General features: G+C 40.9%; 1 protein-coding gene across 7 annotated transcripts in view; it reads left to right on the top strand.

Moving 5' to 3' along the window:
• Positions 1–26755, top strand: part of CALD1 (caldesmon 1) — a 133823-nt gene extending 107068 nt beyond the window's left edge. For 4 of the 7 annotated variants that reach the window (XM_075856006.1, XM_075856007.1, XM_075856008.1 and 1 more), the window contains 12 exons: positions 291–1404; positions 2714–2785; positions 4875–5014; positions 7844–8099; positions 9050–9190; positions 11207–11250; positions 15617–15689; positions 15953–16090; positions 19544–19636; positions 22434–22514; positions 23557–23590; positions 25111–26755. In XM_075856006.1, coding sequence (XP_075712121.1) covers positions 291–1404; positions 2714–2785; positions 4875–5014; positions 7844–8099; positions 9050–9190; positions 11207–11250; positions 15617–15689; positions 15953–16090; positions 19544–19636; positions 22434–22514; positions 23557–23590; positions 25111–25139 — 2215 coding nt within the window. In that variant the 3' untranslated portion in view covers positions 25140–26755. The remainder of the gene's footprint in view (positions 1–290; positions 1405–2713; positions 2786–4874; positions 5015–7843; positions 8100–9049; positions 9191–11206; positions 11251–15616; positions 15690–15952; positions 16091–19543; positions 19637–22433; positions 22515–23556; positions 23591–25110) is intronic. The other 3 variants (XM_075856009.1, XM_075856012.1, XM_075856011.1) reach the window with 3 other exon arrangements.
• The last annotated feature ends 239 nt before the right edge of the window (positions 26756–26994 follow it).

Here is a 26994-nt window from a genome sequence, read left to right as displayed (position 1 = left end):
CCAAATGAGCACCAGTTCAACCAACTTCTGGAGGTTGCCAGTTTGATGGAGGTTTCTTAAGTGGTTTGTGGCCTTCATCCAAATCCTTTGATGTTCATTGTCATAATCATCTATATATGATTATGTGACCTCAATTTATACAAACGTAATACATATGTTTAGTTAGTTGAACATTCTAGGATACGGCCAAGGCCGTCCAGAAGTTGCTGTCTTGGACCATGGTTGATAAATTGCCAACCAACCTGTCCAGATCTATTTATTAAGCCTATCCTTTTAATTTCTTTTAACAGCATTGGAGTAGATGAGACCAAGTCTTCTTCAATAACAAGCACTGACAATTCAGTGGATGATGAAGCTTCGTTGTTGGAGAAACTGGCCAAACGAGAAGAGAGACGTCAGAAACGTCAAAAAGAAGCAATGGACCGGCAGAGAGAATTAGACCCTACTATATCTATAACATCCAACAAAACTATTTCCATTACAAAAAGTAGCAGAAATGGAGAAAATGAAGTCCAAGAAAACGATACCTCTCCTAAAGAAAATGATACTGAAGCTTATACAAGCCAACATGAAGTTGAAGAGACGGAAAGTGTTGACAAGTTCTTCGAAAAGTATGATAGAAAAGAAGAAGAAGAAGAAGATGTAGAATCAGAAGAGGTTGAGGTCAAGCAGGATGTACAAGAGGAAGCACCTGAGGAAGCTCACATAGAGGAGAATCAGGTAGAAGCAACTTTCCAAATTAAGAATGTAGAGTCGTCTAGGGTTGGAACAGATGAGGAAGTGAGGATAGAGGCAATGATCAGAAGGGATGATAGTGAGAGGGAATATGAGCAGAGAGATGCAGAAGAGAGTAGAACATCAGCTGAGGAAAATCTTGAAGAATACACAAAATTAGAAGCGGCAGAGAAGGAAAGGGTTGAGGCAGAAAAAAGGGCTGCTGAGGAGAGAGAGAGGCTGGAGGAAGAAGCGAGACGGGAGGCAGCAGAGCGAGAAAGAATCGAAGCAGAGAGAAAGGAAGCCGAGGAAAGGGAAAGACTTGAAGAAGAGGCAAGACGGGTGGCAGCAGAAAGGGAAAAGGTTGAGGCAGAGAGGAAAGCGGCAGAGGAAAAAGGGAGACTCGAGGCAGAACAGAGAAAGGTGGAGGAGGAACGGAAAAGACTAGAGGCAGAGGAGAAGAGGAAAGCAGAGGAGAAGAGGAAAGCAGAGGAGAAGAAGGCTGCAGAGGAGAGGGAAAGGAAAAAAGCAGAGGAGAAAAGGGCAGCAGAAGAGAAGACCAGGTTAGAGGCCAAAAAAAAAGAGGAGAAGTTAAAAGCAGAAGAGAAAAAAGACGTGAAAACTGACGACAAACAGGTAAAAGGAAAGAAGCTGGAGGACAAAATACAGCCAGCCTTCCTCAGGAAGCAGGTACAGTTTTTCTCCCCTCTGGCAACACTTTTTGCACCTGTGTTTTGGAAAAATGGAATGGCAGCAAAAATTTTGGGTCTTTTTCACACCCTGCAATTCTGTCAAATGTGCTGTCACTTCCTTGCAAATTTCTCTTGCTAAAAGCTCAGACTTGTACTGAGACCTTAACACCGTGCTAACAACTCTCACTGCTAATACTGCATGACCAAACATCCTCTCCTCTCGTACACCAGGGATCATAAGGCATGTTGTGGGAAGTTTAGCTGAACTTTTAAGTGCCACAAGTTTTGGTTTGGTGTCTTTCACGTTTAGTGTTTGGTCACGCTTGCATCCAGCATTTGGGTGTGTATTTGGGTGTGTATCACAAGCTTCTGTAAGGTCTCACCCATAGTATTTCATTGTGAAAACCACAGCTAAAAAAAAACCACATTTCATACATGGAGAAAAAGGGTCAAATACGTTTAGCTTAACAAAACCTGGTCGCCAGATCAATGTGGGAAATATAATTTTTTTTACCCTGTTCCTTATACGCTTGGTATTTACCCGATGCTGAAGGTATGAAGCTAGATGCTGTTTTTAGGGGGTGGCCCTGCCGTGATCACTAGTGGAAGGGGGAGCCTGCTGTGACTAATAGGGTAGTGGAGGGGATTGCTATGACTACTAGGGAAGTGGAGGACCTGCTCTGACAACTAAGGAAGTGGGAGGCAGAGATTGGCACATACTTTTTACTACTAGATTGCAGGGTGGGGGGACACTGCTGTAACTACCATTGAGGTGACCTCTTTTTTGACTACTTATGGGGCAAAACCTTGACTTTACGGCCAAGCTCACACTTCCCTAGTTACTGAACTTTTTTTTTCTTAAGTGCCCATCAATCGCTCCTCAGTTGGGTTGTGCGGACCCCTAGCTTTTGGAGCTGGCTTGAAGACCTTGTAGACTTGTCCAGGCCTGCCATAGGCGTTAGTTTTTCGTTGACTGATCCTCCAGTTTTTTCACGATTTGCCAACAACCCAATATTTATGGGCACTAGCCATTCATTCATTTATTCATAGCATTGGCTGTATTGAATATTTTTTTAGGAGAGAATTGAATTATTATAGTTCATATAGGAAAATGAGTACCCATACGAACAGTGGTATGGTCCATCCTGAATTCAGACACACGTAAAACAAAAATGCACGCCCACTTCAACGCGCCACCATTATGTCGAGCACTAGATTGGCTGCAGATGCAAGAGTGCACCTTGACTGCTCGTAATCCCGTAGACTTTTCTCAAATCTGTGAAATGTCACCTTTTAAAAATGCAAAGGGAGAAGACAAAGAAAATAAATTTGAAGCTAAAAAAGATGACAAAGGTCGACCCGGCTTCAAAAAAGAGGAGGTAACTGTCTGGTCACTTGTTTTTTTTTTTTCCTTGTAATTTTTATTTTTTATTTTTTGTTTGTGCTCAACCAATATGAACGCACTTCCTGTTGCCATTTTTGACGAAATGGCCACCTCAAAGAAACAGAAGAAGATCACATTGGGGCCCACGATAACATGAGTATAACTGGATCCACTTGCCCGTCATTCCATGCCGATTTATGGAAATAAGTCGCTGCCCATACAAATGTCATATAGTTGTAAGGATAAGAACTACATGTTACAGCTACAGGTCCGTAATCCTATTAGCCAAAATGGCACCAAAAATTGTTGTGTCGTTTGGGTAATAGGAGAGATGAACGAATACAATGGACTCAAAGTTATGAGTCCGGTGACTTCATAAGGGTTCGTTCCCCCCCCCCCCGTCTCTCCCCGTTCTTCAGGCCGATGATTGTCAGACTGACTGCTGTATATACGTGCATACACCGCAGCCCGTCAGTCACCGCAGGAGGAGCGCTCGCCTCATGAATACACTGGACTTATAACTATGGGTCCGCCTTATTCTTTCATCGCTCCTGTTACAAAAAAAAAAAATGTTGTGCCGTTTTAGATAATAGGAGTACGGACCCGTAGGTGTAATATGCTGCACTGACATAGGTCACCATAGTCAGCTGACCGATCCACTTTAATTGTACTTATTTTAGTCTACTTTTTTCTTTTTCCCGCTGTTTAATGTTCGACCAGTATTCTTTGTAATACTGTATACTAGCTTACTTACAGAAATTAGACGTCTACTTTACTTACAAATACTCAATCAATACTGAACAACTGATCTTTCTTAAAACTCTGAAAACTAATCTGTTAATTCATAAAAATGACCAAATATGCTGCATTACATTTTATTAGAAACACAAAAATGGTGCAAATGGTGTCATATAATATGGTAAGTACATATTGTTATGACCATAAGACTCCCCTTTTAGCTGTTCTTAATAGTCTGACCCACATCGATCAACTGTAGTCAATTTGGGGAACCTGGCGGCAAGTGTTCAATTCTGCTGCAGCACTACCACAGGTGGAAAGAAGAATTACACAGTTCTCATTGAAATCAATGAGCTGTTTGTGTATGCATGGACATGCCGGGTCCTCCAGAGAGAGAAAGAAACGCTCTTTGTAGCCATTCGACTATGTTCACTTCTGTGTCGAAGCCTTTGTGGTAAATTTTGTCAAATTTAATGGGAGAAATAGCGCTGCATGCACCGCTATTTGTTCCATCAAAATGACTGACTTCCAACAGAAACTGATAGACCCCTTTTATAAGTCAATGGGGTTTGTTAGACGATGGATGCGGCACAACAGATAAACACAGATGGGAACATAACCTTAGTTGTATATCCATTGGTGGGGAGTATTGCATTTGTACCAACCATTGGATTGTATTCCCACATGTCTAATCAATTAGTTGGCACCCCCTTTCCATGTCAATGTACCTACTTCTCAATTGCACATGTTGAGGTGTGTTTAGTGGGATTATCAGTGGATTTTGTGGTGGCTCTTGAATCTTCACTAAGAAAAAGTAGTCAACAAAGAGATGACTAGTAGCACCCAATGCAATAGATGTTGAGTAACCTCCTCCAACCATATTAATGCCTTATGCACACATACCTTGGCACTGTGGAGCACTAGTTGAGGGGTATGACACAGATACAAGAGGCGATCACTGGTACCAAAAGGACTGGGGAACCAGTAAAAGGACACAGGGCATGTGCTCTTGGTGCCAGGTGACCGCAACACTACAGGCCACTATTGTCCGTACTATGGAGCCAAAGGCGCTCCGTGTGCCACTGTATGGTTCCTCAATTAATTCAGACGTACAGTAGACCCATACAGAGGTACATGGGCCCACAGACTTTTAAGGGTGCCGTTTTACGGATCCGTACAACTCAAAACTTGTAAAGAGCCATAAAACAGCCATGTGCATGAGGCCTAACTGGTTTGAGTGGACATCGCGGCTGGTAGTCAGTAATCTAGTGGATAGGGCTCACACTATGCTCTGCAACAAACTTACTTTTTGTCTTTTTGGCCTCCTAAACTTTTTTTCCAACTAGATTAAAGATGAGAAAGCCATAAAGGACAAGGGTGGAAAGGAAGAGTTAAAAGCCAGCTGGGAACGCAAGACCAAAGCTCAAAATGGAGAAAGTTTACATGAAGTTACACCACAGAAGCTCAAACATATGGACAAGTTTGGGTAATAAGTCTTCTCCATAAATTAAACAACTTCATATTTGGTGGTGTTTGAAAATAGTTGCTGGTTTTGGAACAGAAATAATGTATCAGTTAAAACACAGGATCTTCCAGGCCCCAATGATGTCTGATCTATTCTAGTCTCTTCCTCCCATAAGACTATGTGTAAGATGACATACTACAACTTGTATCTCCGTCAGTTCCCTGTATATTGAGCTATATTACTCAAATTCTTCATTCTCCTTCCAACCAGAGTGATTTATATACCGTAGTTTTTTATGTTTTCGCCATATTTGGTGTTCTCATATATTTTCCATGGAAAATAGCATGTTTCAAGGCTATTCAATGGGTTAGACTTTGACTTACAGGGTGGTCACCTATAGGTGGCACTAGAAAGACAGTTTTCCTTTTTCTGGAGAGCTATTTTGCATATTTTTTTCCCAGGGAGCATTGTGCTAAAGACTTCATACTACCTGAATCTCCCTAAGGAGAATCAATACCTTCTTATATATTAGTATATTTGTATATTTATCAATCTTTTCCATCCTTCTCTCCACTTCTCCTGTGAAGAGAAGTGGATGATACTTCTCGTCAGAACGCCCAGCTAGTAAAAGTAGTAAAAACGCCCCGATGTACGCACATAATACACGCCCACTTGGACTTTTACTTTTAAACACGCCCAGTTGTACTTTTGCAAGCCTCATTTGCATAAATACAAAAATGGTCATAACTTGGCCAAAAATGCTCGTTTTTAAAAAATAAAAACGTTACTGTAATCTACATTGCAGCGCCGATCTGCTGCAATAGGAGATAGGGGCTGCAAAATCTGGTGACAGAGCCTCTTTAAGCCCATATATTCTGCATGTTCTATGACCAGCAAATCTATTCCATGCATAAAGTTCAGGGAAGTTCAAGGAATTTGACAGAGTTTAAAAACCGCACATCGCTTATAGGAAACTGGCACTGGAGTAACATGCATATTTGATGCTACCAAGCAAAGTTGTTTAATCCTGTCCTATATATAGATCAGCCATATTTATTCAGATTCCCCAGCTGCTGGTCGACACTTCCACTTTTATAATTGTAAAGTGCTTGGAACGAACTTGTCATCTTTGACCCAAGAAAGGCTTGGGAAAGTAGAATTTCTTTAACTGCTATGACTTTTATGAACTTGTTCATAGACAAGTCCCAATGAGTTTCAGGGGCCCATCTATTCCCATGAAAATATATTTCTTACGTATAATTTGACTTAAAATTGTCTTCCCAACTAACTTTTCCTTGTTTCCAAATATTTAACGGTTGCAAAGATCCCCATATTTGAGGTTGCAAATATCCCTAAATGCCCAGAAATGCCCCTTTTGGGGCATATTAGCATAATCTACGCTCCTTTTGCAGCTCGGTTTGAGAGACCGTTTCATGAAAATCCAAACTGTTGGCAACTATGTACTACTAGCAAAAATCAATAGTGCAAGAAACGTTCCCTAAATGTTTTTGAAAAAATAAGATTTTGTAAATTTCTTTCGATAAATTTGGTAAACTTACTTTAATTTTACTCCCATCATAACACAGGATGATGACAGACTTCAAATCATTTTATGAAGAGTATCTCTCCCTCTGGAGAACCTGTGCTGTCCTGCATTAGGCCTCATGCCCATGACCGTCGTGTTTTTTATAGTCCTCCTCATATCTGGTACACTGTCCGCAAATACGGTCCGTAGTAGATCCGTATTCACGGATCTGCAAAAAAAGGGAGGCTACAATTGTTGTCACCGACATGTCCCAACTCCTTGAAAAGGTCACATAATTGCTCAGGCGCCATTTTCCTGGGGAATCCTCTGCCATCGCACTTACTGTTAGGTTTCTTCACAGATTACAACTGATCGCTGGGGTCCCAGCAGGTGGACACTTTTTTTTTTTTATCCAACATATCCAACCTTTCTTTCCCCTGACATCTGTGGGGAAAGAAGCGTTCCGCACACATGAGATAGTTGGCCAATCCTGCCAATCGACCAACCTATATCTAATGTGTACGGGTACCTTAATCCAAATATCTTTACCAACATTATCAAGGCTTGTGGGGGCTTCGCTCCTATAGTTTGGATGTAAGCGAAGAAAGATATAGGTAAAGAAGAAAAGGTTACAAAAAAATTGTCTTTCAAAAATTACAAAGTGGTCAAGGGACGGTGCCAGGAAATAATGCCACCAAAATGCCCAAACAGAACAATTTTATGGCTTAATATTACTGCCTATGTAACAGTGATGGAGAATAAGGGGGGTCTCTAAATGGTGGAGGCCCTGGGGCATTTGCCCTTCATTCATAATAGTAATCTGGCTATATCAATCATATCTGTCTGTAATTCCTAATAAATCATATAAGCCCTGGCACAGAATATTAGAGCTATGCAGGGGATAATCTACCCTGCTATGAGAAACCCTGTGTCATATATAGAGACATTCTCCTCTTTGGACCCTTTAAGAATTTTTTAGCAAAATTTTTAAAAAAAGTTTTGCCCTAGTGGCTTGCCAACTCCCTACCTTTACTTACTTACTCACTCACTAGCACAGGAAACAATATTGTGAACTTCTAGGGCCACATTTTACTTCATGCAGTTTGATCCAAGACCTCCTTCCACATCCCCCGGACCGGGCCGAAGTGATTGAGTCATGCTCCTCCTCCTACATGGTCCATATTGTGTATAATACAGAACAAGGTGGTATAATGTAGTCACAATATTTCTTTAAATTTACAAAGGAGGACAGAATTATTCCTTGTGTGGCCAATGCCCATCTTGAGATTAAATGCCTATCATACTATGTTTTACCTCTATTTAAGTGGTGCCAAAGGACAACCAAGTTCTGATGAGACAGATACCGGGACCAAGGTGGAAGCTGGGAAGAAGCTAGAGGAACTGAAGCGTCGTAAAGGCGAGTCAGAAACCGGAGAGTCTAACAAGCTTAAACAGAAGCAACAAGAAGCTGCCGTGGAGCTGGAGGGGCTGAAGAAAAAACGTGAGGAAAGAAGGAAAATAATGGAAGAGGAAGAGCAAAGAAAGAAACAAGAAGAGGCCGAGAGGAAAGCCAAGGAAGAGGTGCGATGACGTTATTACTACTAAAAACGTATGCCTCATGCACAGGACAGTGTGCGCCGGCCGGGTCCGGTCAGTGATCCGTGGAAAGATGGGACATGTCCTATCTTTTCACTGATTGGGGAGTCGGATCAGTTTTCACAGACCCGTTTCATTCGCCAAAGTGAATGGGTCAGTGAAAACTATCGGGTGCCACTCTGATGCGAAGAAAACCGGCCCGAGTGGCACTCTGTTGTGTCCAACTGCACGTGTTCTTGGTTTTCATGGGCAGTGGAGGAAGACATTGAGAACCTGTCCCCTGTTCTGACACGTCTATTTTAATAAACACTTGTATTCTCCATAAAATAACAATTCTGGAGCTGTTTTACTTAGAAATCTGTGTTGTGCCGTTCCTCTGTTATTCCTCCTAGAATTTTATGAATAAATTGACAACTTGGTGTCACCATTCACTTTCTCAAAGGGGCGTGTCCCTACACAGCCTCACTCTGTCAGCACTGATTGGACAGTGTTGGTTTGTGAGGGGACACACCCCCAACTGGAAACACCCAGTTGTCAATTTATTCATACGTTTCTAGGAGGAATAACAGAGAAACGCAGAGTTCTAAGAAAAGATGCTCCAGAATTGTTATTTCATGGGGAATATAAGTATTTACTAAAACAGACATGTCAGGAAAGGAGACAGGTCCTCTTTATGGACGTCCTCTCCAACCTGTGGCTCTCCAGCTGTTGCAAAACTACAACTACCCGTATTCTTTAGTTTTGTAACAGCTGGAGAGCCACGGGATGGAAACCACTGACTTAAGGTGTCTGGAGGATATAACCAGATGCATGTACTTCAGGTCCTACAAGGTGGTCAAGGGATGTTCTGTCCCGTCCACAAGTTGGTCGCTTCCATTTTCTATAGCCAATGGACGGAAAAAGTTTCAAAAACGTTTCACTTTCTTTCGTCTTAGGAAGAAAAGAAGAAACTTAAAGAAGAAATAGAGAGGAGACGAGCAGAAGCCGCAGAAAAACGCCAGAAACTTCCCGATGATGGGTTATCGGAAGAAAAGAAACCATTCAAGTGCTTTACTCCAAAGGGTTCAACTTTTAAGGTACGAACCCAGATGTCTTTCATTATAGATACTTACCTGTCTTTTTCTGATTTAAAGGGGTTGTCTGCGTAGGACCTTTTTGTTAGACGGGCCCCCTGACAACAGGCTCATCACAGGGTGTCCCTGGCACCCATAGCGATCAACTGAAATTTGTTACGGAACTTAGCAGAAAGTGTTCAATTTCCCTGCAGCACCACCACAGGGAAAATGAAGAATTACACAGTTCTCACTGAAATCAATTGGCTGTACATGCAATTTGGGGATCTACCGGGTCCTCCAGAGTGGGAAATCTTTGCAGATGCTCTCCACTCCAGCTAATAGATGAAAGATCTGAATGAAGTACCCCCTACCCTTTTATTAACTCAGAATTCCTTAATAGGGCATCTAAAAATTGGATTTAAATCCCTATGGAGAGTATTCCAGACTCATATCTAAATACATAGGAACAAAAAAAATTCCCTCCCGGCAAATAAAGACCTCGAGGATCAATACTTGGGGTCTGTATTTAACCCCTAACCGCACTTAGAAGTAATAGAACACTAGAGCCTGAGGAAATTCATGCAACCTGACATACTATTACATCGAGCTAATTGTGCGGGCATGTCTCCTGTGCTCATTCAATCACCGATGGGAGTCCGACTGTGCACATATAATACACAGCCGCACACCCACTGCAACCGGCAGGATCAGAGAAAACTCTAGTCCCGCCAGTTAACCCCTTCAGCATTGCTTTTAGAGGAGAAACACCTATGTAATACTGAAACGTAGGGACTCCTTGCGAACTGTGGGCCTCTAATGATTGTAAAACTACAACTCCCAGCAGGCTGGGAGTTTAGTTTCACAACGGCTGGAAAGCCACAAGTTGAAGACCACTTATCTAGACCATAGCCATGACTTGCGGTGGGAGCAGTGGGAGCAGAACTCATAGGGCCAAATGTAACCGATGAAGCACCAGCCTCTTTATGGTTAATCAATTCATCATTGTGATGAGTCCCGGAAAAGACCATATTTTAACAGGTGTATTTCCAATGTATAATATATATTTTGTTTCTTTTTACAGAAGTACTTTGTGATCTTATACAGTGTATGTCATTGAAAAATAAGTGTTGTATTTGATGGATTTAGTGTAACATGCTGCCACCTAGTGGTCAGGAAATTGTTGCATAATTTTCTTTCCATTGCACTTCAGTATAAATCTACATGAATAATAATAATAAAAATATATAATAATAATAATTACAAATAATAATCATATGCATAATAATAATAAAAAATAATATAAACGGATATTAAAAAAAGTTATTTATAACAGAGTGCATTGTGTGGCGGTCTATTATTTTTTTTTGCTTGGGATTACATGTGGAGCAGACTTTAGTGTTTGTATATGCATCACAAGCTGAGGGCAGTTTAATAAAATCAAGGGCAGGATAAATGCCAAAATGGTGTCAATCGAATCCACATCCCATTCATATTTTTCTTATGCGTTCAATTTGTGATTCTATGTCATTTCCAGGATAACCACATTTTAAAAAGTAATGCTACACTAAAGTCTTCTTTACCTGTATCATCAACCATCTTTATCTTGTTTGATTTTCTTTCTTTACTTTCTATGTGTGGTTTGGGTTTGTGGTGTTATAGTGTTGTTTGATATTAGCATTGACGTACATGGCAAAGATCAAAGTGAGCCCCCAATTATGATAGAAGGATCTGGTGTTTGTCTACCCCTTCTCATGACCCATTTGGCCAATTCCTTACCCCCTTGTTATTAATGGAGTTCCTTTATCTGTAACTCCCACATAAATGAATGGAGAGACACGCAAATGCATGGCCACCTCTCCTTTCATTCTCCACGTGAATGTGGCGGCCGCTTCACATGGCGGGACAGGGGTTGGGGGACACCTCTGGGACCCACACCTATAACACATTTATGGCATTTCCTGTACATATGCCATAAATGTGGGAGTTGGGAATATCCCTTTAATTTTAGATTATAACATTTTATCATTCTTTTTATAGATTGAGGAACGGGCGGAATTCTTGAATAAGTCGGCCCAGAAAAGGTGAGTAACAATATTATAATACATGAAGTAGCTTCACATAATGAGACTTATGTAGCTCTGCTGTAAAAAATATATGATTCATATAGCACAAAGCAATACAATATTATGTGGAGGGACCAAAAATCATAAGTGTCCCATCCATCTGACCACATTACCCGCTTCTAATGCTGCGTAGCGATCTGCCGGAGTGATAAACCATGGTACAAGGATTCTGTCCCTCTCAGTTTGCGACAAGTGGTGATAACTGGCACGTCGACGAACAGGAGGCATCGCACAATCATCCCGCACCAAGCGATCCGATTTTTGAAGTTTCATGTGGCTAAAAAACGTTGCTTTCAATCTGGCTTTTACGCCTCCCGCATGTCACCGATTGGAGCTCGGCGCTTGAAAATGTGATCATTTGCAGATTTTAAGGTAACTTTTACACCGGTCAATTTTGGCCGGTGCAATGAGCGCCGATCAACGAGACAGATCGTTGATCGGCGCTCATTTGCTCCTTTCACAAGGCGCTAGTATCGGAACGAGCGCTCGTTACTCCGATTGCTCGTCCTCATACGTTTGCAGCATTGGCCGGCCTGCTGACATGATTTCATCCCAGGAGAACGCTGCAGCCTGTGATTAGGATGAAACATCATCCCAGGAGGCCGACATGCAGAACGTCAGTGGTAAGTATAAGGATATGTTCTCATGGCTTATTTACTGACGTTTTTTGGGCCGAAAACGGCCAAAAATCAGAAGCAGAACGCCTCCAAACATCTGCCCATTGATTTCAATGGGAAAAACAGCGTTCCTACGGGGCATGTTTTTACGCGGCCGTTTTGAAAAACGGCCGTGTTAAAAAGACGCCCGCGAAAAATACGTCTTGAGACTTTTTGGAGCCGTTTTTCATTGACTATAGAAAAACAGCTCCAAAAACAGCCGTGAAAAACGCGAGTTGCTAAAAAAACGGCTGAAAATCAGGAGCTGTTTTCACCGTTCCAGATTTTCAGACATTTTTTAGTAAGCGTGTGAACATACCCTAAAGTGTTTTTTTTTTTTTTTCTCTAAGTTGCGATTTTTACGCCGTAATCGCTGCGATTCTGCCGGAAAAAGTCGCAAAACACTTGACTGTTTGTTGCGGGTTTTAGATCACCATTGAATTCAATGGGGAAAACCTGCAACAAAATAGCGGCAATTCCGCAGCCACAACTGCCATGCTGCGGCTTAAAAAAACGCACCGCAGGCCAATTTGTGTTCGGAATCTCCGTATATCACGTACACGGCGTGTGGATGACATTTCTTAAAATCTCACCCACTTCTCTGCTACTGTATCATGCTGCGGATTTTCCACATTATTCATGCTACGTGTGGACTAGCCCTAAGGATGCGCATTCATTAAATATGGCGCAGGTTGCACGTTTTTTGGTTCTTGACAGGTTAATAGGGTTTTTCCACCATATTGCTAAAATATGCTATAACTTATTGATCGGTGGGGGATTGAGGTTATGCATTAGGGAATGGTGATTGCAAAATATATCATTAAAATAGTTTCGCTTCAAATCCCACAAAGTGGCAACACAAGTCAAAACTCACACAACTTTGCGTCCCAGGCTCCGTATCCGCTGACGTCAATACAGACTCGGATTTCGGAGGTGGTTGCCTTAAAACTGCTCCTTAATTGTCTTCAGTTTAGTTTTCTTCATCTTTTCATGAGTCTTATGAGAAATGACTCTGTTCTCAGACACACTGATTAAGACATGCTGTAAATGAAGACTTTGTTCTGGCCACAGAGTTCCCAGACGCTCAGGCGGCCATCTTTACTTTGTGATTTTATCTAGAGGAAATAGATTTTGACTGCTGCATTACACTACTGTGTACAGTTAGTCAAAATAATCCGGGAATGCAAAAACGTTACAAATAATCCCCCTCCACATGTCATTTCACTCACTTAACACTAGAGGGCGAACTTTTTTCCGATTTCGATAAAGCAGAGTTCTAACTTTGAAAAAAAAATTTGTGTTGAAGTCATGACGGACGTAACACCTTCCTATCCGGAGTCTGACAGCCACCAAAGAAACCATAAATATTGTTTTATGTATACAGGTGCACCGTAAAATAATCGTAAATAAGCGTAGAAATTAAATTCTGCACATGGTTAATTTTTATCTTATTTTATGCTTATAACTAGGTGAATTTAATTATTATAATTTATATGTTGTTGATTAAAAGCAAATTCTCTACCTTTTTGGCTCTTATGTCAGCGAATGTAGGATCTAGGGTCCTTCTGATAGATCTTCGTTACCTTTTTTTTATATTTTCGTTTGTTTTTCAGTCTGTTTTTACTTTGTGCAGTATTATAAAGTTTTATCCTATTCATAGCTAGAAAAAGTCAACAAGCTGCTGTTGATGGATCCTGTTATTGTATGTCTATTTAGTACTTTGAGAGTATAATAATGTCCTGCTGTGAATGGGCTGTGGCTCAATTACAGGTATGGGCCGGTTTCAAACGAGCGTATTATAAGTGCGTATTTGCGCCTGTATTAGACCCGCAATATCCTGGTTTGATTCATTCGTAGACCGGTGGTCGGGCCAGAATTTTGCGTCCATAATACAAGAACAAAATGTGCTCGTATTTCTCTTGTGTGAAACCAGCCTAATACTTCCTGCGACCCTGATATTTAAAGGAGTTGTCTGGTTTATAAAACCTATTTTTAGATATCCAATTAGGGAATTCTGAGTTAATAAAAGGGGGGTCCCCCATTCAGGACCCTTCTCTATTAATGAGAGGAGAGGGCAACTACAATAAACATCTCTTGTTCTGGAGGACCCGGCATGTCCATGTTTTACGTAGGCCATCCTCTTGATTTGAATGGGCACCATGTAATGCTTCACTCCTCCTGTGGTGGCGCTGCAGGGGAATTAAACACTTGTCACCAGTTTCATTCACAGATTGCAGCTGATCACTGGGAGTCCCAGAGGCGGGATATCCTGCAATCAGCTTATCATTGGTGGACTCTTCTAACAAAAAGCGATTTCCCCAAACAAAAGAACCCTTTTAAAACATGAATAACCAATGCAGAGATAAGAAATGTATATGATAATCGGAACCAACAGTCACCCTGGGTTTCCCCACAAGCGGTAATTAGAATAAGGCTCACACGCTGAATCAAAAATGGCTAAAAATTACGGAGCTGTTTTCAGAGAAAACAGTCTGATTTTCAGCCGTTTTTGAAGCTGAAAACTTTTTTTGAAACGTTTTTGGAGCCGTTTTTCTATTAACACAATGAGAAACATCTCCAAAAACTGGCTCAAGAAGTGACATGCTCCGTTTTTTTATACACCGTGGAAACCCCCCAAAAAATCTAATGAAGATATATTAATAAGAGACAGGATTTTACATTTGCTGTCTATAGAGCATGTGTTAATTGTGGGCGGAGTTTAAATTTAAATTTCATATTTGACGCACAGCTCCGTTTCTGTTCGGCTTTTTCCGGAAAGCCGATGTATCGGAGTACGGGCTCATAGACTTTCTATTGAGCCCGTAGTCCGATACATTAATTTCCGGAGCGCTTCGCCTGATTTAGTTTTAGCGATTGGTGAGGGTCTCAGTGCTTGGACCCCCACCAATCAAAACGTCTGACATGTCACTATGAAGTTTGTCCTTTTCCCTTTAAATGGTGCACTATCTACACGGCACTATTTATTGTGGGGTGATGGTATATCCTAGCGGTCCACCATATCCACCATCACATCTAACGATGCGAAAAACTTTCTAACAAGTTGACAGAAGAGGCAGATTCAATGGATCTTTGACTTTATATGAAATAATTCTCCTGTCGATACCGTATATTTGATGTTTACCCATCACTTTGTATATTCTGGAGGTTTGCCGGTCAGTATTGTCCCATCCGTGTATACAGTTTGTACCTAAATATTTTTATCAGGGAGGGAGATTGTCCCCTATTACAAGATATTTCATCACCAATATCATTGCATAATTTGTAATACTATAAACGTTACGATATTATTCAAATTGTCAAAATGTGCCAAATCTTTATCTAGAAGCAAATAAACCTATCTGGGACTAGGTAAAATATCCGGATATTTATGGGAGCGGTCGTTAATTTGAACCTCAGAGGATCCCGGTCTTGCGGCCGTAATGTGGACACTAATTTCCCCCTCCCCCTTTGGGGCCAAATTCAGATCTTTTAAGTCTCTTGTTATCCATGTTTGTAAATTTTTTTTTTTTTACAATTTAACCAATATAAAGCACTAAATATACAGACATCCATAATAAAAAATATATATATTTTTGCTTTTTTCTCAGTATAAATAATACTGCCATACTATAGTATTTATAACATGTACAACAACTCATTTATTTCAGTGTTAAATCTCCACAACCAGCAGTGGTGTCCAAGATTGACAGCCGACTCGAGCAATACACCAGTGCGCTTGGGGTAAGTGTGGGTTGATATGTGGTCACTACATTTTTGAATGACCCACACATTTATTTTTGTAATTATTTATTAATCGTCACTACAATTGGTAAAAATGACTTATGCCCGCTATTCCAACAGGACCCTAGGCATCCACTTAGGTGGCCTAACTGCTAAAGACAATGGCTTCTTCTGGATCAACACAGCAGTTTTTCATGGACTAGTGTCTTCTTCTGACCGCACCAATTATCTAACACTTTACGTTTCATTATGTTTTGTTGCAGAGCAACAAGGGCAACAAACCTGCCAAACCGGCACCATCCGACCTCCCACTGGTAACTGAAGGTGTTCGGAACATAAAGAGCATGTGGGAGAAAGGAAATGTTTTCTCATCACCCAGTGGAATCGTGTCACCGAACAAGGTAACTATGGCTTATCTTATTAGCAGCAAATAAGTCTTTTCCATAAGTATTACTTTATAGTCACTGCTATCTGGCACCTGAGCAGGGGTAGACAATTACCCGAGGTCTTGGAGGGTAAGATGGGCCATTAACACCTTCATGTTTATTGAGTATTATAGTAAGTGTTAGACCTCCTGCTCGAACACACTAATTACTGCGTACAGACCCACCTCTCCTATCAACACCACAACTCTGGTCACAACAGAAGGAAGTGGCTTTCTCTGTTCATTGATAGTGGAGTGGCTGTCAAATGACAGCTGTTCTCTTTTCTACCTCTTGCATTTAAAGGGAATGTGTCGCTAGAAAATTATTTTTTTTTTTTTAGGTAAACAGTTAGTATATAAATGATTAAACATTGTTCTAAATTTTTACATTTTTTCACGAGTTAGGAGGAAATATTATAAATTAGATTCTAATTTATAACATTTCCCTGTGCTTGTCACTAGAGGGAGCAATTCCCAAAATTGCAGCCTTGGCATGTGGTAAAGCAACCACATTGCTTTATGCTGCAAAATTTGAGAAGACACACTCGCTCTAGCGTCCTCAAACAATCCCCCCTCCTTTATCCTGGCTAGTGCCAGGAGAAAGGAGGGGATTGAATGTACAAACCTCCTACACTGTGTGCCGCCATTTTTTGAGCGAATGCGCAGTGTAGTAGGCTTACATACAGTAGAAATCACACACTAAAACACAAACAAACACAGACATAACTTACCTGCTCCTGCCGCCGCCGCTCCCTCCGGTCAGTCCGCTCCCTCCGCTCCTAGTGCTTGCTTCAAAACACATGTCCGGAAGCCGCGACCGGAAGCAGTAATCTTACTGTCCGGCCGCGGCTTCCGGTCCACAAGAAAATGGCTCCGGATGTTGCTCGGCCGAAGACCTTCCATTTGGACTGTGTGGGAGCGGCGCATGCGCCGTTCCCACACAGACGGTGTACACTATAGTGAATGGAACGGCTCCCGTTCGCATTCTCTATGGGGATGTATGTGCCGTATTCCATCTCTGTATGTGTCGTTAATCGACACATACAGAAATGAAAAAAAAAAATGGCAGCCCCCATAGGGAAGAAAAAGTTAGAAAATAAAAAAAAGTAAAACACAAACACACAAATAAATAACAATTTTTTTAATAAAACACTAAAAGCAAATTGATCTAAAAAAATTTTTTTTCGCGACACCCTTCCTTTAACAGAGATAAAGTTATATTTATCTTATCAGCCTAAAGTACTAGATGCCATGGACAGACTAGGGTGCAGATCGGACTGTAGGGACACATTGAGGCAACACATCATTAGGGAACTAGACAAACGTATCCCGGGAACAGAAACCACTATACATCAGGACCCACTGGGCACATTTTAGATATATTGGCACACCAGTGAAGATTTTGCTGGGGAGCCCTGAGGAAAGTGGCCTGTGATGAGTTTCTTATTCTTGCTAAAGTGGCTCCTTTGTGTGTTCCTGCAATTAAAATAGTCACACCTTTCCCATGTCTTCCATCCGTTTTCTAATTTACAGGGGATGTCTCATCCAAATCATCTGAGTGCCACTGGTCTGGCTTAAGTAGCCGCCAGCCGTCCAAATTAATGACCGTCTATGGATGGACTGGGTCCGCAAGAGCCGCTCTTTGTTATTGGCTCTCTGATCTGGATTATAGAATGAAGATCCCGTGTCCTAGGCATAAGGATCGGTTTGATCTTGATGAGACAATACTTTAAGGGTGATGGATCACTAGAACCTTCAACATACCTGAGAAACAACTAGTGATTGCTGATACAAAGCTTTTTTTGTCCCATTGACTGGTTAAAGGAATTCTCCCATCAGGACAACCTCAGTTCATAAGTCTTATTTTGTCATTAGAGATCATAGAGGGGGAGACACACACCCTCTGCTGGGACAGGTGGGACAACTCCTTTAATACCAATTTGAAGAGCAATTACACCTACTACTTATTATTATTCTAGGTGACCATTATTATTATTATTATAGATTTAGTGCTTCTCTAGAATGTCCTGTCTTCTGTTTTTATGCTACTCAATAGCATGTTCACAGTTTCTAGGGTGGCTTCCATCCATCTTCTCGCTGACTGCCCGCTTCCACCCTTCCCTTCAACTCTTCCAAGTATCCTCCCTGAGTGATCTCATAACATGTTCTCAAAAGCACGTCTGACACCCTGCATGTGACATCATCTCATAAAAAGTCTAAAATAAAGCTATATTTTGATCATTGCAGCTTCAAACTGAAAGTTTTGGCAGGGGTGTAGCTACGGTGTAGCATAGTGAGGTATGTGCCCCGAGCACAAATAGGGCAGAGACGTGTCCTCAGGACGCAGATACAATTGAATATTTTGGCACAGCAGAAAACTATCCGCTTCCTGCTATGCTATTCACTCCTGAAGTGGAATCCCCGGCTAGAGCGTTGCCAACGCACTGGCCGGGTCTTCCGCTCATAGAAGGAGCCTCTGACATCCCTGTCCATATATGGACAGTGACGTCAGAGGCTCCTCCTGGAGCGTAAATCGCCGGCCACAGCGTTTCTGACGCTGTGGGCAGGGATTCCGCTCCTGAAGAAGCCCCTGATGTCACTGTCCATATATGTACAGTGACATCAGGAGCTTCTCCAAAGAGCCCCAATAGTGCTATGTACAGGGAGGAGGGTGGGTGTAGCGCTATCTACAGGGGGGGGGGGGGTGGGTTGGCACTATCTACAAAGGGGGACTGTGTGGCTTTATGTACAAGGGGGTGTAGCACTATCTACAGGGGGTGTTTGTGTGGCACTATCTCTTAGGGGGTGGCAGTATCTACAAGGGGTGTGTATGTGGCAATATCTACTAGGGGGGGAGTGTGGCAATATATAAAAGGGGGGCTGTGTGGAGGATCTGCAAGGGTGGGGTGTTTCACTATCTACAAGGGAGGTGCGGCACTATCTACAGCGTGGGGTGTGGCACTATCTACAAGGGGGCTGTGTGTGGCACTATCTACAAGGGGGCTGTGTGGCACTATCTACAGAGGGGGCTGTGTGGCAGTATTTACAGGGGGGTCTGTATGGCACTACCTACAAGAGGAAACGCTTCATTATGTCACCATATAGTCTCATTAGCCTCCGTTATACCATCTGTTTTAGTCCGGCACTAGCCTCTTTAATTTATTTTCTTTTTATTTATTGTTATGTCAACTCCCATAGTTTTATGCTCGATTTACATAAACACACCTCATTAATTGGTAGAGAAAACAAACATGGCGAGGTGGAATTTTTGCCCCTGGTAAAAGTCTTTGCCACCACCAAAGGAGACAATATTTTTCATGTCCTACTTCATTACGGTCCAGAAAATATCATAACTTGGACAACTCATTTTTTTACTTTTTCTTTAAATCCCTTACATTAAAATTGTGTTTTAACTTTCTTTTTTCTTCAGGAAACGGCAGGATTAAAAGTGGGCGTCTCGAGCCGTATTAATGAATGGCTTACAAAAACTCCAGAGACCAACAAAACACCTGCAAAGCCTTCAGTAAGTGCTACAGCTCAATGTGACCTACAGCCATCCAACGATCTATGGTGTTTCCATGTACGGACAAGAAGTATACAAATATAAGTATTCAAGACAATGATAAAGATGACAATTTGGATCACGATAATAAGTGATTGATATTGGCATAACAAATGAAATAATATAAAATAATAGAATATTAATACCAATTTTAAACTTCATGTGACTCAGCAATGGTATTGAATTTGAAAATTTTAGATTGAGATTCCAAATCCCATAAATTTCAACAATTTAAAAAAAAATTAGTCCTTGTCATTTTGGGGTTTGTAAAATGTAGAATTCATATACTATACATATTACTTTAATCTGGCACCACAGAACCAAAATGGGTTCCAGATTTTGGTTTATCAAAAAGAAATAGAGAAATAAATAAGAAAGACTTTGAAGGGTAGAAATCCTGAAGAAGACATATGCCATATTAGGAAAACTAGTAGGCGGGCCCAAATAAAATTATTCTAATATGAAATATGTCACAAAAACGTTTTGAAATCCAAGGAATCTCCAAATTTTGTTGTTATAGCGTATTCTTCTGCTTGCAGAAATCTTTGATAATCCGGTAGTTTGGTGCCGAAAAACGATTGCTAGACCGTAAGATGTTAAAAAAAGGTATTTGACTATAAGGTCATGTTCACACAAACAGTGGAAATTACAGATTTTACCTGGAAGAAATCCATGACGGATAGGGCATATGTATTGGAAATTCCGCAGCTTGCCCTTTAATCCATGCAGATTTGTTCAATGCAGAACCTGCGCAAAACCCACAGCAAACCATAGATATGAAAAAATCTGACTAATAGAATTAATGAGAATATGGCCTGACTGTTCCCAAGCTGCTCCTCTATTTTCAGCACGATGACCATCAAGCCTGGTTGCTAGGGATACATTGTACCATTTTAAATATGTTGTCAGGTAGAATTGCCTAGCAACCAGTCTGTCTAAATTAACACTGAGCTGGGGCAGAAAATGATTATAGAGCCATAGCGATAGCAATTTTCTCCTTTTCTGCCATATTAATCAGATTTTTCTTCAAAAATTTATTTGGACAACTTATCAGTGCAGCCGTTTTTTTTGTAGACCTTCATAATGAAGCGATTTTATGTTGATCTTTTAGCTATTTTTGACACCTATCTCTTTCTTGCTCTTGATCAGCTGATTTTCTTTCCTTACTCGTCTATCCATCTGCCCCCACCCGAAGAGATCTCCTCTCTGATGCCTTATTCTTCTTCCTCCTTCTTTCCTTATTGGATTATGATCTTTTTCACTGTGCTCATAAGGTAATAATGTCCATAAAATAGTACAACTTTAATATTGATGATTTGCACTGGAATGGAAGAGCCGATATTGTATTCACTTAACGTCTTCTGTGCTTTTCTATGGATGGATCTAACGCCAACTTAAATTTGCATTAGAGATTTCAATTTTAACACTTTTTCTTCTGGATTGTTTACTCTAGAGGGGGCATGGCCCTTAAAAACATACCCATAGATATTAGATTGTTCACCATTTACGGTAAAGTGTTCTAAAATACTAGATAGTCTTGGTGGGTTTCGGGACATCCTTAGATGTCCAACCTTGGAGAATCCTTGGAGTGTAGATTGAGCAAGTTGGTTCTCCTGGATTGTTCTCCTTCAAGATCAGTTTGGCGTCTGCTTGTTCTCGATACTAGATAGTCTTGGTGGGCTTCGGGACATCCTTAGATATCCAACCTTGGAGGATCCTTGGAGTGTAGATTGGGCATGTTGGTTCTCCTGGATTGTTCTCCATCCAGATCAGTTTGGCATCTGCTTGTTCTTCTCGATCCATAGACAACAATGTCTTCATTCAGCTGACCCAAATGTGCATGTTAATGGAAGAATCAAAGAATCGTTGTCAACTGATATATTAATATCTGACAGACAACAATTAAATTACGCCTGACTCTTATGAGTGCGGCTCCGGCCTCCATAATATTATTGCCGCTCTGTTTCTTGATGCACTGGGGACTTGGGCAGGATATCACTCATTGCATAGTATCCCATGCCATGCCATGCATAACAGAGCTACCAATAGATAATAGAAAAACAAAAATGTCTGGTATTTATGTTGTCCGCTTTGGGCAATGCCTTTTTGTTAGAAGGTTGCCCTGAAAATAAAATGATCACAGGGTGCTGGGACCACCAGTGATCAGCTATAATCTGTGAGGAAATCCGGGAGCAAGTGTTTTCCCTGCAGCGCCACCGCAGGGAAAATGAAGCATTACATTACGTCCATGGGCCGTCCATGTAATAAATGGACGTGATGGATCCTTCAGAGTGAAAGAACTTGTAGCTATTATCCTCTCTGGCTAAAAGATGAGGGTCATGAAAGGGGAACTCCTCTACATGAACTCTGAACTCCAAGATGACAACCTTGGCCAATATGCCCTGTTAGGGTATATGAACGTCAAAGGGGGGATGCTTGTTTAGGACCCTCTTCTATAAACTGCAATGGATGGTTACTCTGGCAAATCTAGTCCATTTATTCATTATAAGGTCAGACATCCATTTAAATGGCCTGTAGGGGAAATGAATGGACATCCGTGGCTTACCCCAGGGATAACAGCTGATCGCCAGGATTTAGAGAAATCGGACATGCGGTGATCAGCTGGCTTTGTGTGACAACCCCTTTTAAAGAACCTCCATTATGTGTAGACTTTCTGCATAAAAAATTTGTGGTGACCCTTCACAATGTCTTCATCACATTTAAAATATATAATAACTTTTTTATTTTCCACGTTCAGGATTTAAGACCAGGAGATGTATCCGGCAAACGTAATATATGGGAAAAGCAGCAAACAGAGAAGCCTGGGTCACCAACAAAGGTGAGAGCAAAACATTACTGTGCAGTCTGAAGAGCTCATTTAGTATATTGCTGATTATACTATATTGTACATTCCATAAATGGGGGGCTAAGACATTTAGAGGGTTTCTCCCCTCTGGCATGTTCGGGCCTTATAGCAGAATTAGACCATCAAGTCACCACTGGATATGTCTTCTCTGAATTTGCAGAGGACACATCTAATAGCTACATGGCGGCTGTATTAATTTGTCTTCAGTAAGCTCCCCCTAGTGGTGGCTTCAGGCAGCCAGAATTGTATAATCTATTCTATTATCTGTAACACAATATCAAAGGTCAGACTCTATAAAGATATAATGACATTTTATGATATGTACTCACCCCATTATCAGCTCCACATGTTCATCTGATCTTTATTGATGGGTTAGACCTTGTTCACATTGCGGAATATTCACGCTGATTCCGCCGCATGTTATGTTTCAAAATCAGTGTGAAATACGCTTGTAACAAGCCTCCCATCATTCAGAGGTGGAACTTTCAGCAGGGTGGAGTGCAAGCCACTTTGCTAAAAAAAAAGAAGTAATATGTCACTCCTTGATGCGATTTCCGCAGCATATTCTGCCGGGAAATCCCTGTCGGGTAACTACAGGCAGGTTAGCCCTATTGAAAGGGACTAATCTGCGAGCAGAATCGCCATCAGTTTTTACTGCAAAACCGCAGCAGAAATACAAGGGTCAGCCTCGGATTTCTGCTGTGGTTTCTCGGCTGTCAGATTTGAACACATAAAATTGCAGCCGTGTGAACATAGCCTTAGACTTGTACTTGATTTGCCAAGAGCCGGCTGCCGCTTCGTTTGAGCAATCGGCGGAGGTCTTAGTGCTTGGACCCCCACCGATCAAAACTTCAGACATGTCACTATGACACGTCAGAAGTTTTTGGAAAGTTTATTTACACTTTAAGCACGGAGCTGGGCTGTAGTCTGAGTGCATGAAATAATGGAGCCAAGATCTAACATAGAGAATGTGGAAAGAGCAAATTTATACTGTTTCTTTAATATTTATTAACAGATGACAACTGGAGGGAAAAAGTCTGACCCTAATGGTAAGTAACATTTCTGTTCTTTTGTGATCTGGTTGCAATGTGATGTGATTTAAAGTAAGTGAATGTCCACCTTTTAAAACCATGATATTTTTAGGTTAACGTTATAGTATATTTTTATAGCCGTAGAGCTTATTTTTTTCTAATACAGAGCTCCAAATCCCCTTCATAGACCCAGAGTTAAATAATTTAATTCTAACTGCCTGCAGCTGCCACTAGAGGGAGCTAACTGCATACTGTGTTGTTATTATTGAGTACAATGCTTAAACAATATGCATTAGGCTCATAAGCTCCCTCTAGTGGTGGCAAAAGGCAACCAGAATTTTATCATTCAGCTCTGTGTCTATACAGGGGTTTTGGAGCTTACCTTTATGATACTATGACCTGTATAAAAATCTATTTTAAAGCTAATAAGCCCAAATATTGGACCTAAAAAACAACATTGTGCTTTAAGGACTAAGGTCTCATGCACGGCTGCATAATGGCTTTTCACAAGCTCGACTGCTAGGAGGAGTTTATTGGATATTGTGTTATTATCGAGTTCAATGTATAAATAGTATGCCATAAGCACCTAAGCCCCCCCTAGTGGTAGCAGAAATTTATAATGTAATGCAAGGATTTCAGAGCTCTGAATCAGAAAATACTGCTTAAAGGGGTTGTCCACCTTCTGACAACCGATGACCTATCCACCGGATAGGTCATCAATATGTCATCGGTGCGGGTCCGACACCCACACCCGGAACCGATCAGCCGCTCCGGTGGCCTGCGAGCACCGGATGCTGTGGCACATATTGCTATGTACGGAGCCTGGAAGCCGTTTGCGCCATACATAGCATAGCGGCCGTGCTACAGAACTGCAGGTCCAATCCTATTCACTTGAATTGGAGCAGAGCTGCAGTACTGCAGCTCGGCCGCTATTCCGTGGCCGGAGCCAACTGCTTCCAGCTTGTACGACCGGTGCACGGAGGCACCGGACCAGCTGATCTGTGCAGGGCTCGGGTGTCGGACCCCTGCAGATCATGTACTGATGACCTATCTGGTGGATAGGTCATCAGTTGTCAGAAGCTGGAAAACCCTTTTAAGGCTCCATGCACACGACCGTAAAAATTGTCCATAAATGCGGACCGTAATTACAGACCCGTTCATACGGACATTTTCCCGTTTATTTATGGGAAGGTGTCCGGGCCGTAGAAGTGTACAGCAAAAGATATAACATGTCCCATCTTTTGCGTTTTACGGGCCGTGCTCCCATACTTTGTATGGGAACACGGGCTGAGAATGCGGGCCTCTGTCGACGGCCGGCCGTGTCCGCAATCACGGCCTGTGATTATGGGCACGGGCATGTGCATGAGGCCTAAAATAAATTATTTCTGCCGGAGAGGGACCAGATTTATGGCAATAAAAAAAAAATGGGGGAAAAAATAAAAAACATTATTTTTTATAAAATTTGTCAAATTAACTTTTTATTGTTTTTGCCTGTCAGCATTTTTTTTTTTTTTTCAATGTTTTTCCTTTTTCTTCAGCAGGATTGAGATTCGAAAAGGAGCCATAAACACTTTCCAAACCACGGGACCAACTCAGATATTAAGTGCTAAATTGTCATTTTTATATTTATGTTTACTTACCAAAAAATGTGTTTCTCATTACGCTGAATCCAACCATGTATATTAGCACTGTATTTAATACCCACCTCTCCAAACGGCGAATCCTTCAGAAGTACAGCACTGCCTATGCACAAGATCTCCGAGAATCTCAGCTGTGAAAAAAAATCGATTTCTACTGATACAATTATATTTACCAAAATTTTTGTGACAGCAATAGGGCAGAATTTCCTGAGATTATGCACCAGCAGAATCGCGCTGCACTTTAGAGTATAACACGGTTTACTTTTTTTCTTTATATAAAGACCAGTGTCCAGTAAAGAAAAAATACTGATGAAATATTTTTTATTTTATTTTTTATAATTTTTTTTATTATTATTTTTTTTCTGTTGCAAACTACTTAAACCAATCACCCTTTTTAGTCTGTTACAGGTATTGCCAACATTTTTGGCTTGTATTAGCCAGCAGTGGTACTTTCATGGTTGACCTTATAGTGTTAGAATAGTTCAACTGTTTTTATACACGTTATATACACAGGTAGCTTTTAATCTGACGACACTATTAAATGCAGAACGCTTTTATATGTGCTAGACTATATCTAGATTTTTTTTTTTACCTACTAGCCAATATCACCGCTTTTGTTAATTCACCTTTTTTAGTTTTAGATTATTTTTTTTTTAAATTTCAGTAACCTGTAGAAGAAAAAAAAAATTAAATATAAGCCCAATATCATCATGAAAAAAATAAATAAAATATATATAAAAAAAATAAAACATAGGTACAATATAAAAAGTACAGATTAGTTCAGATTTGGGGGAAAATAAACATTTTTAATTAATTTATAAAAGCAGAATTTAAAAAAAAATATTTTTAGAAATTAGAAAATCAGCACCAATAGAGAATCCTGCCATTGGGATCACAACACTCATTTAAATCTATATTATTATTATTATTTTTTCCATACGCTTATTATTCCGTTCCAAAGTTTTCGACAGGCAGGTTTCATTTTATATGTACATAGTTACTATTTGTGTCATCAGTACAAGAAATAGATCTTGACATTTTTAGACAGTGTGGGTTAAATATGCCAAGTGTAATTTCATGCAATAAAATAGTGCATTTCTCTACTACATTCGGCCGGTTTCAGACGCCCATAATGCGGGCACATTTTAGCGTCCATATTACGACCCTCTAACGTCCACCCGAGCCAAAGTTAGATAATAATTGGGTTCCATGGTCATCGAAGTTCAGGTTCAGTAGAACCATGGGAGGTCCGGGTATCGTAGCTGTAATACGGACGGCATGGCGGCTTCATCACACTGTTTTGTTATTCCAAAGATTAAAACCACTGCTTTGCTGAAACATTGTATGCTTTTAATAATACAAACGTTTACTTACAAGATACGAATGCACTCAGTTAAGTTCAGGGTTAAATATCCCTACACAAAATTGGCTTTTATTGTCTTTAAAGCTATTGATTTTCAACATTTCAGCTGATTAGGATATTTTTTTTTTCAACAATGTATTATGAAACTGCAACCACAATAAAATGATAAATGTACTATAATTGTCAGCGTCTGTCTCATTATAACTATTGATGGTTTTACTTGTAATACCCTGAGTGACCTCACGGTGTGCTGTTTAAAATAAAAACTTGTATAGGATACATGTGCAGGTTTGTCATGACATGCCATGGAGACGTGTGTCACGAGGGGTACGTGGACCCACTGGGCCGTACCGCCTTAATGGTATGGCAGCTGGCCAACAGGACACAGGTCACAGTCTATAGTTCATATAGGTTTACCT

Source organism: Rhinoderma darwinii, chromosome 3 (genome assembly GCF_050947455.1).
Source record: "Rhinoderma darwinii isolate aRhiDar2 chromosome 3, aRhiDar2.hap1, whole genome shotgun sequence".
Lineage (NCBI taxonomy): Eukaryota > Metazoa > Chordata > Amphibia > Anura > Rhinodermatidae > Rhinoderma > Rhinoderma darwinii.
Note: the sequence above shows the minus strand (reverse complement) of the source record. Positions and strands in the feature narration are given on the sequence as shown.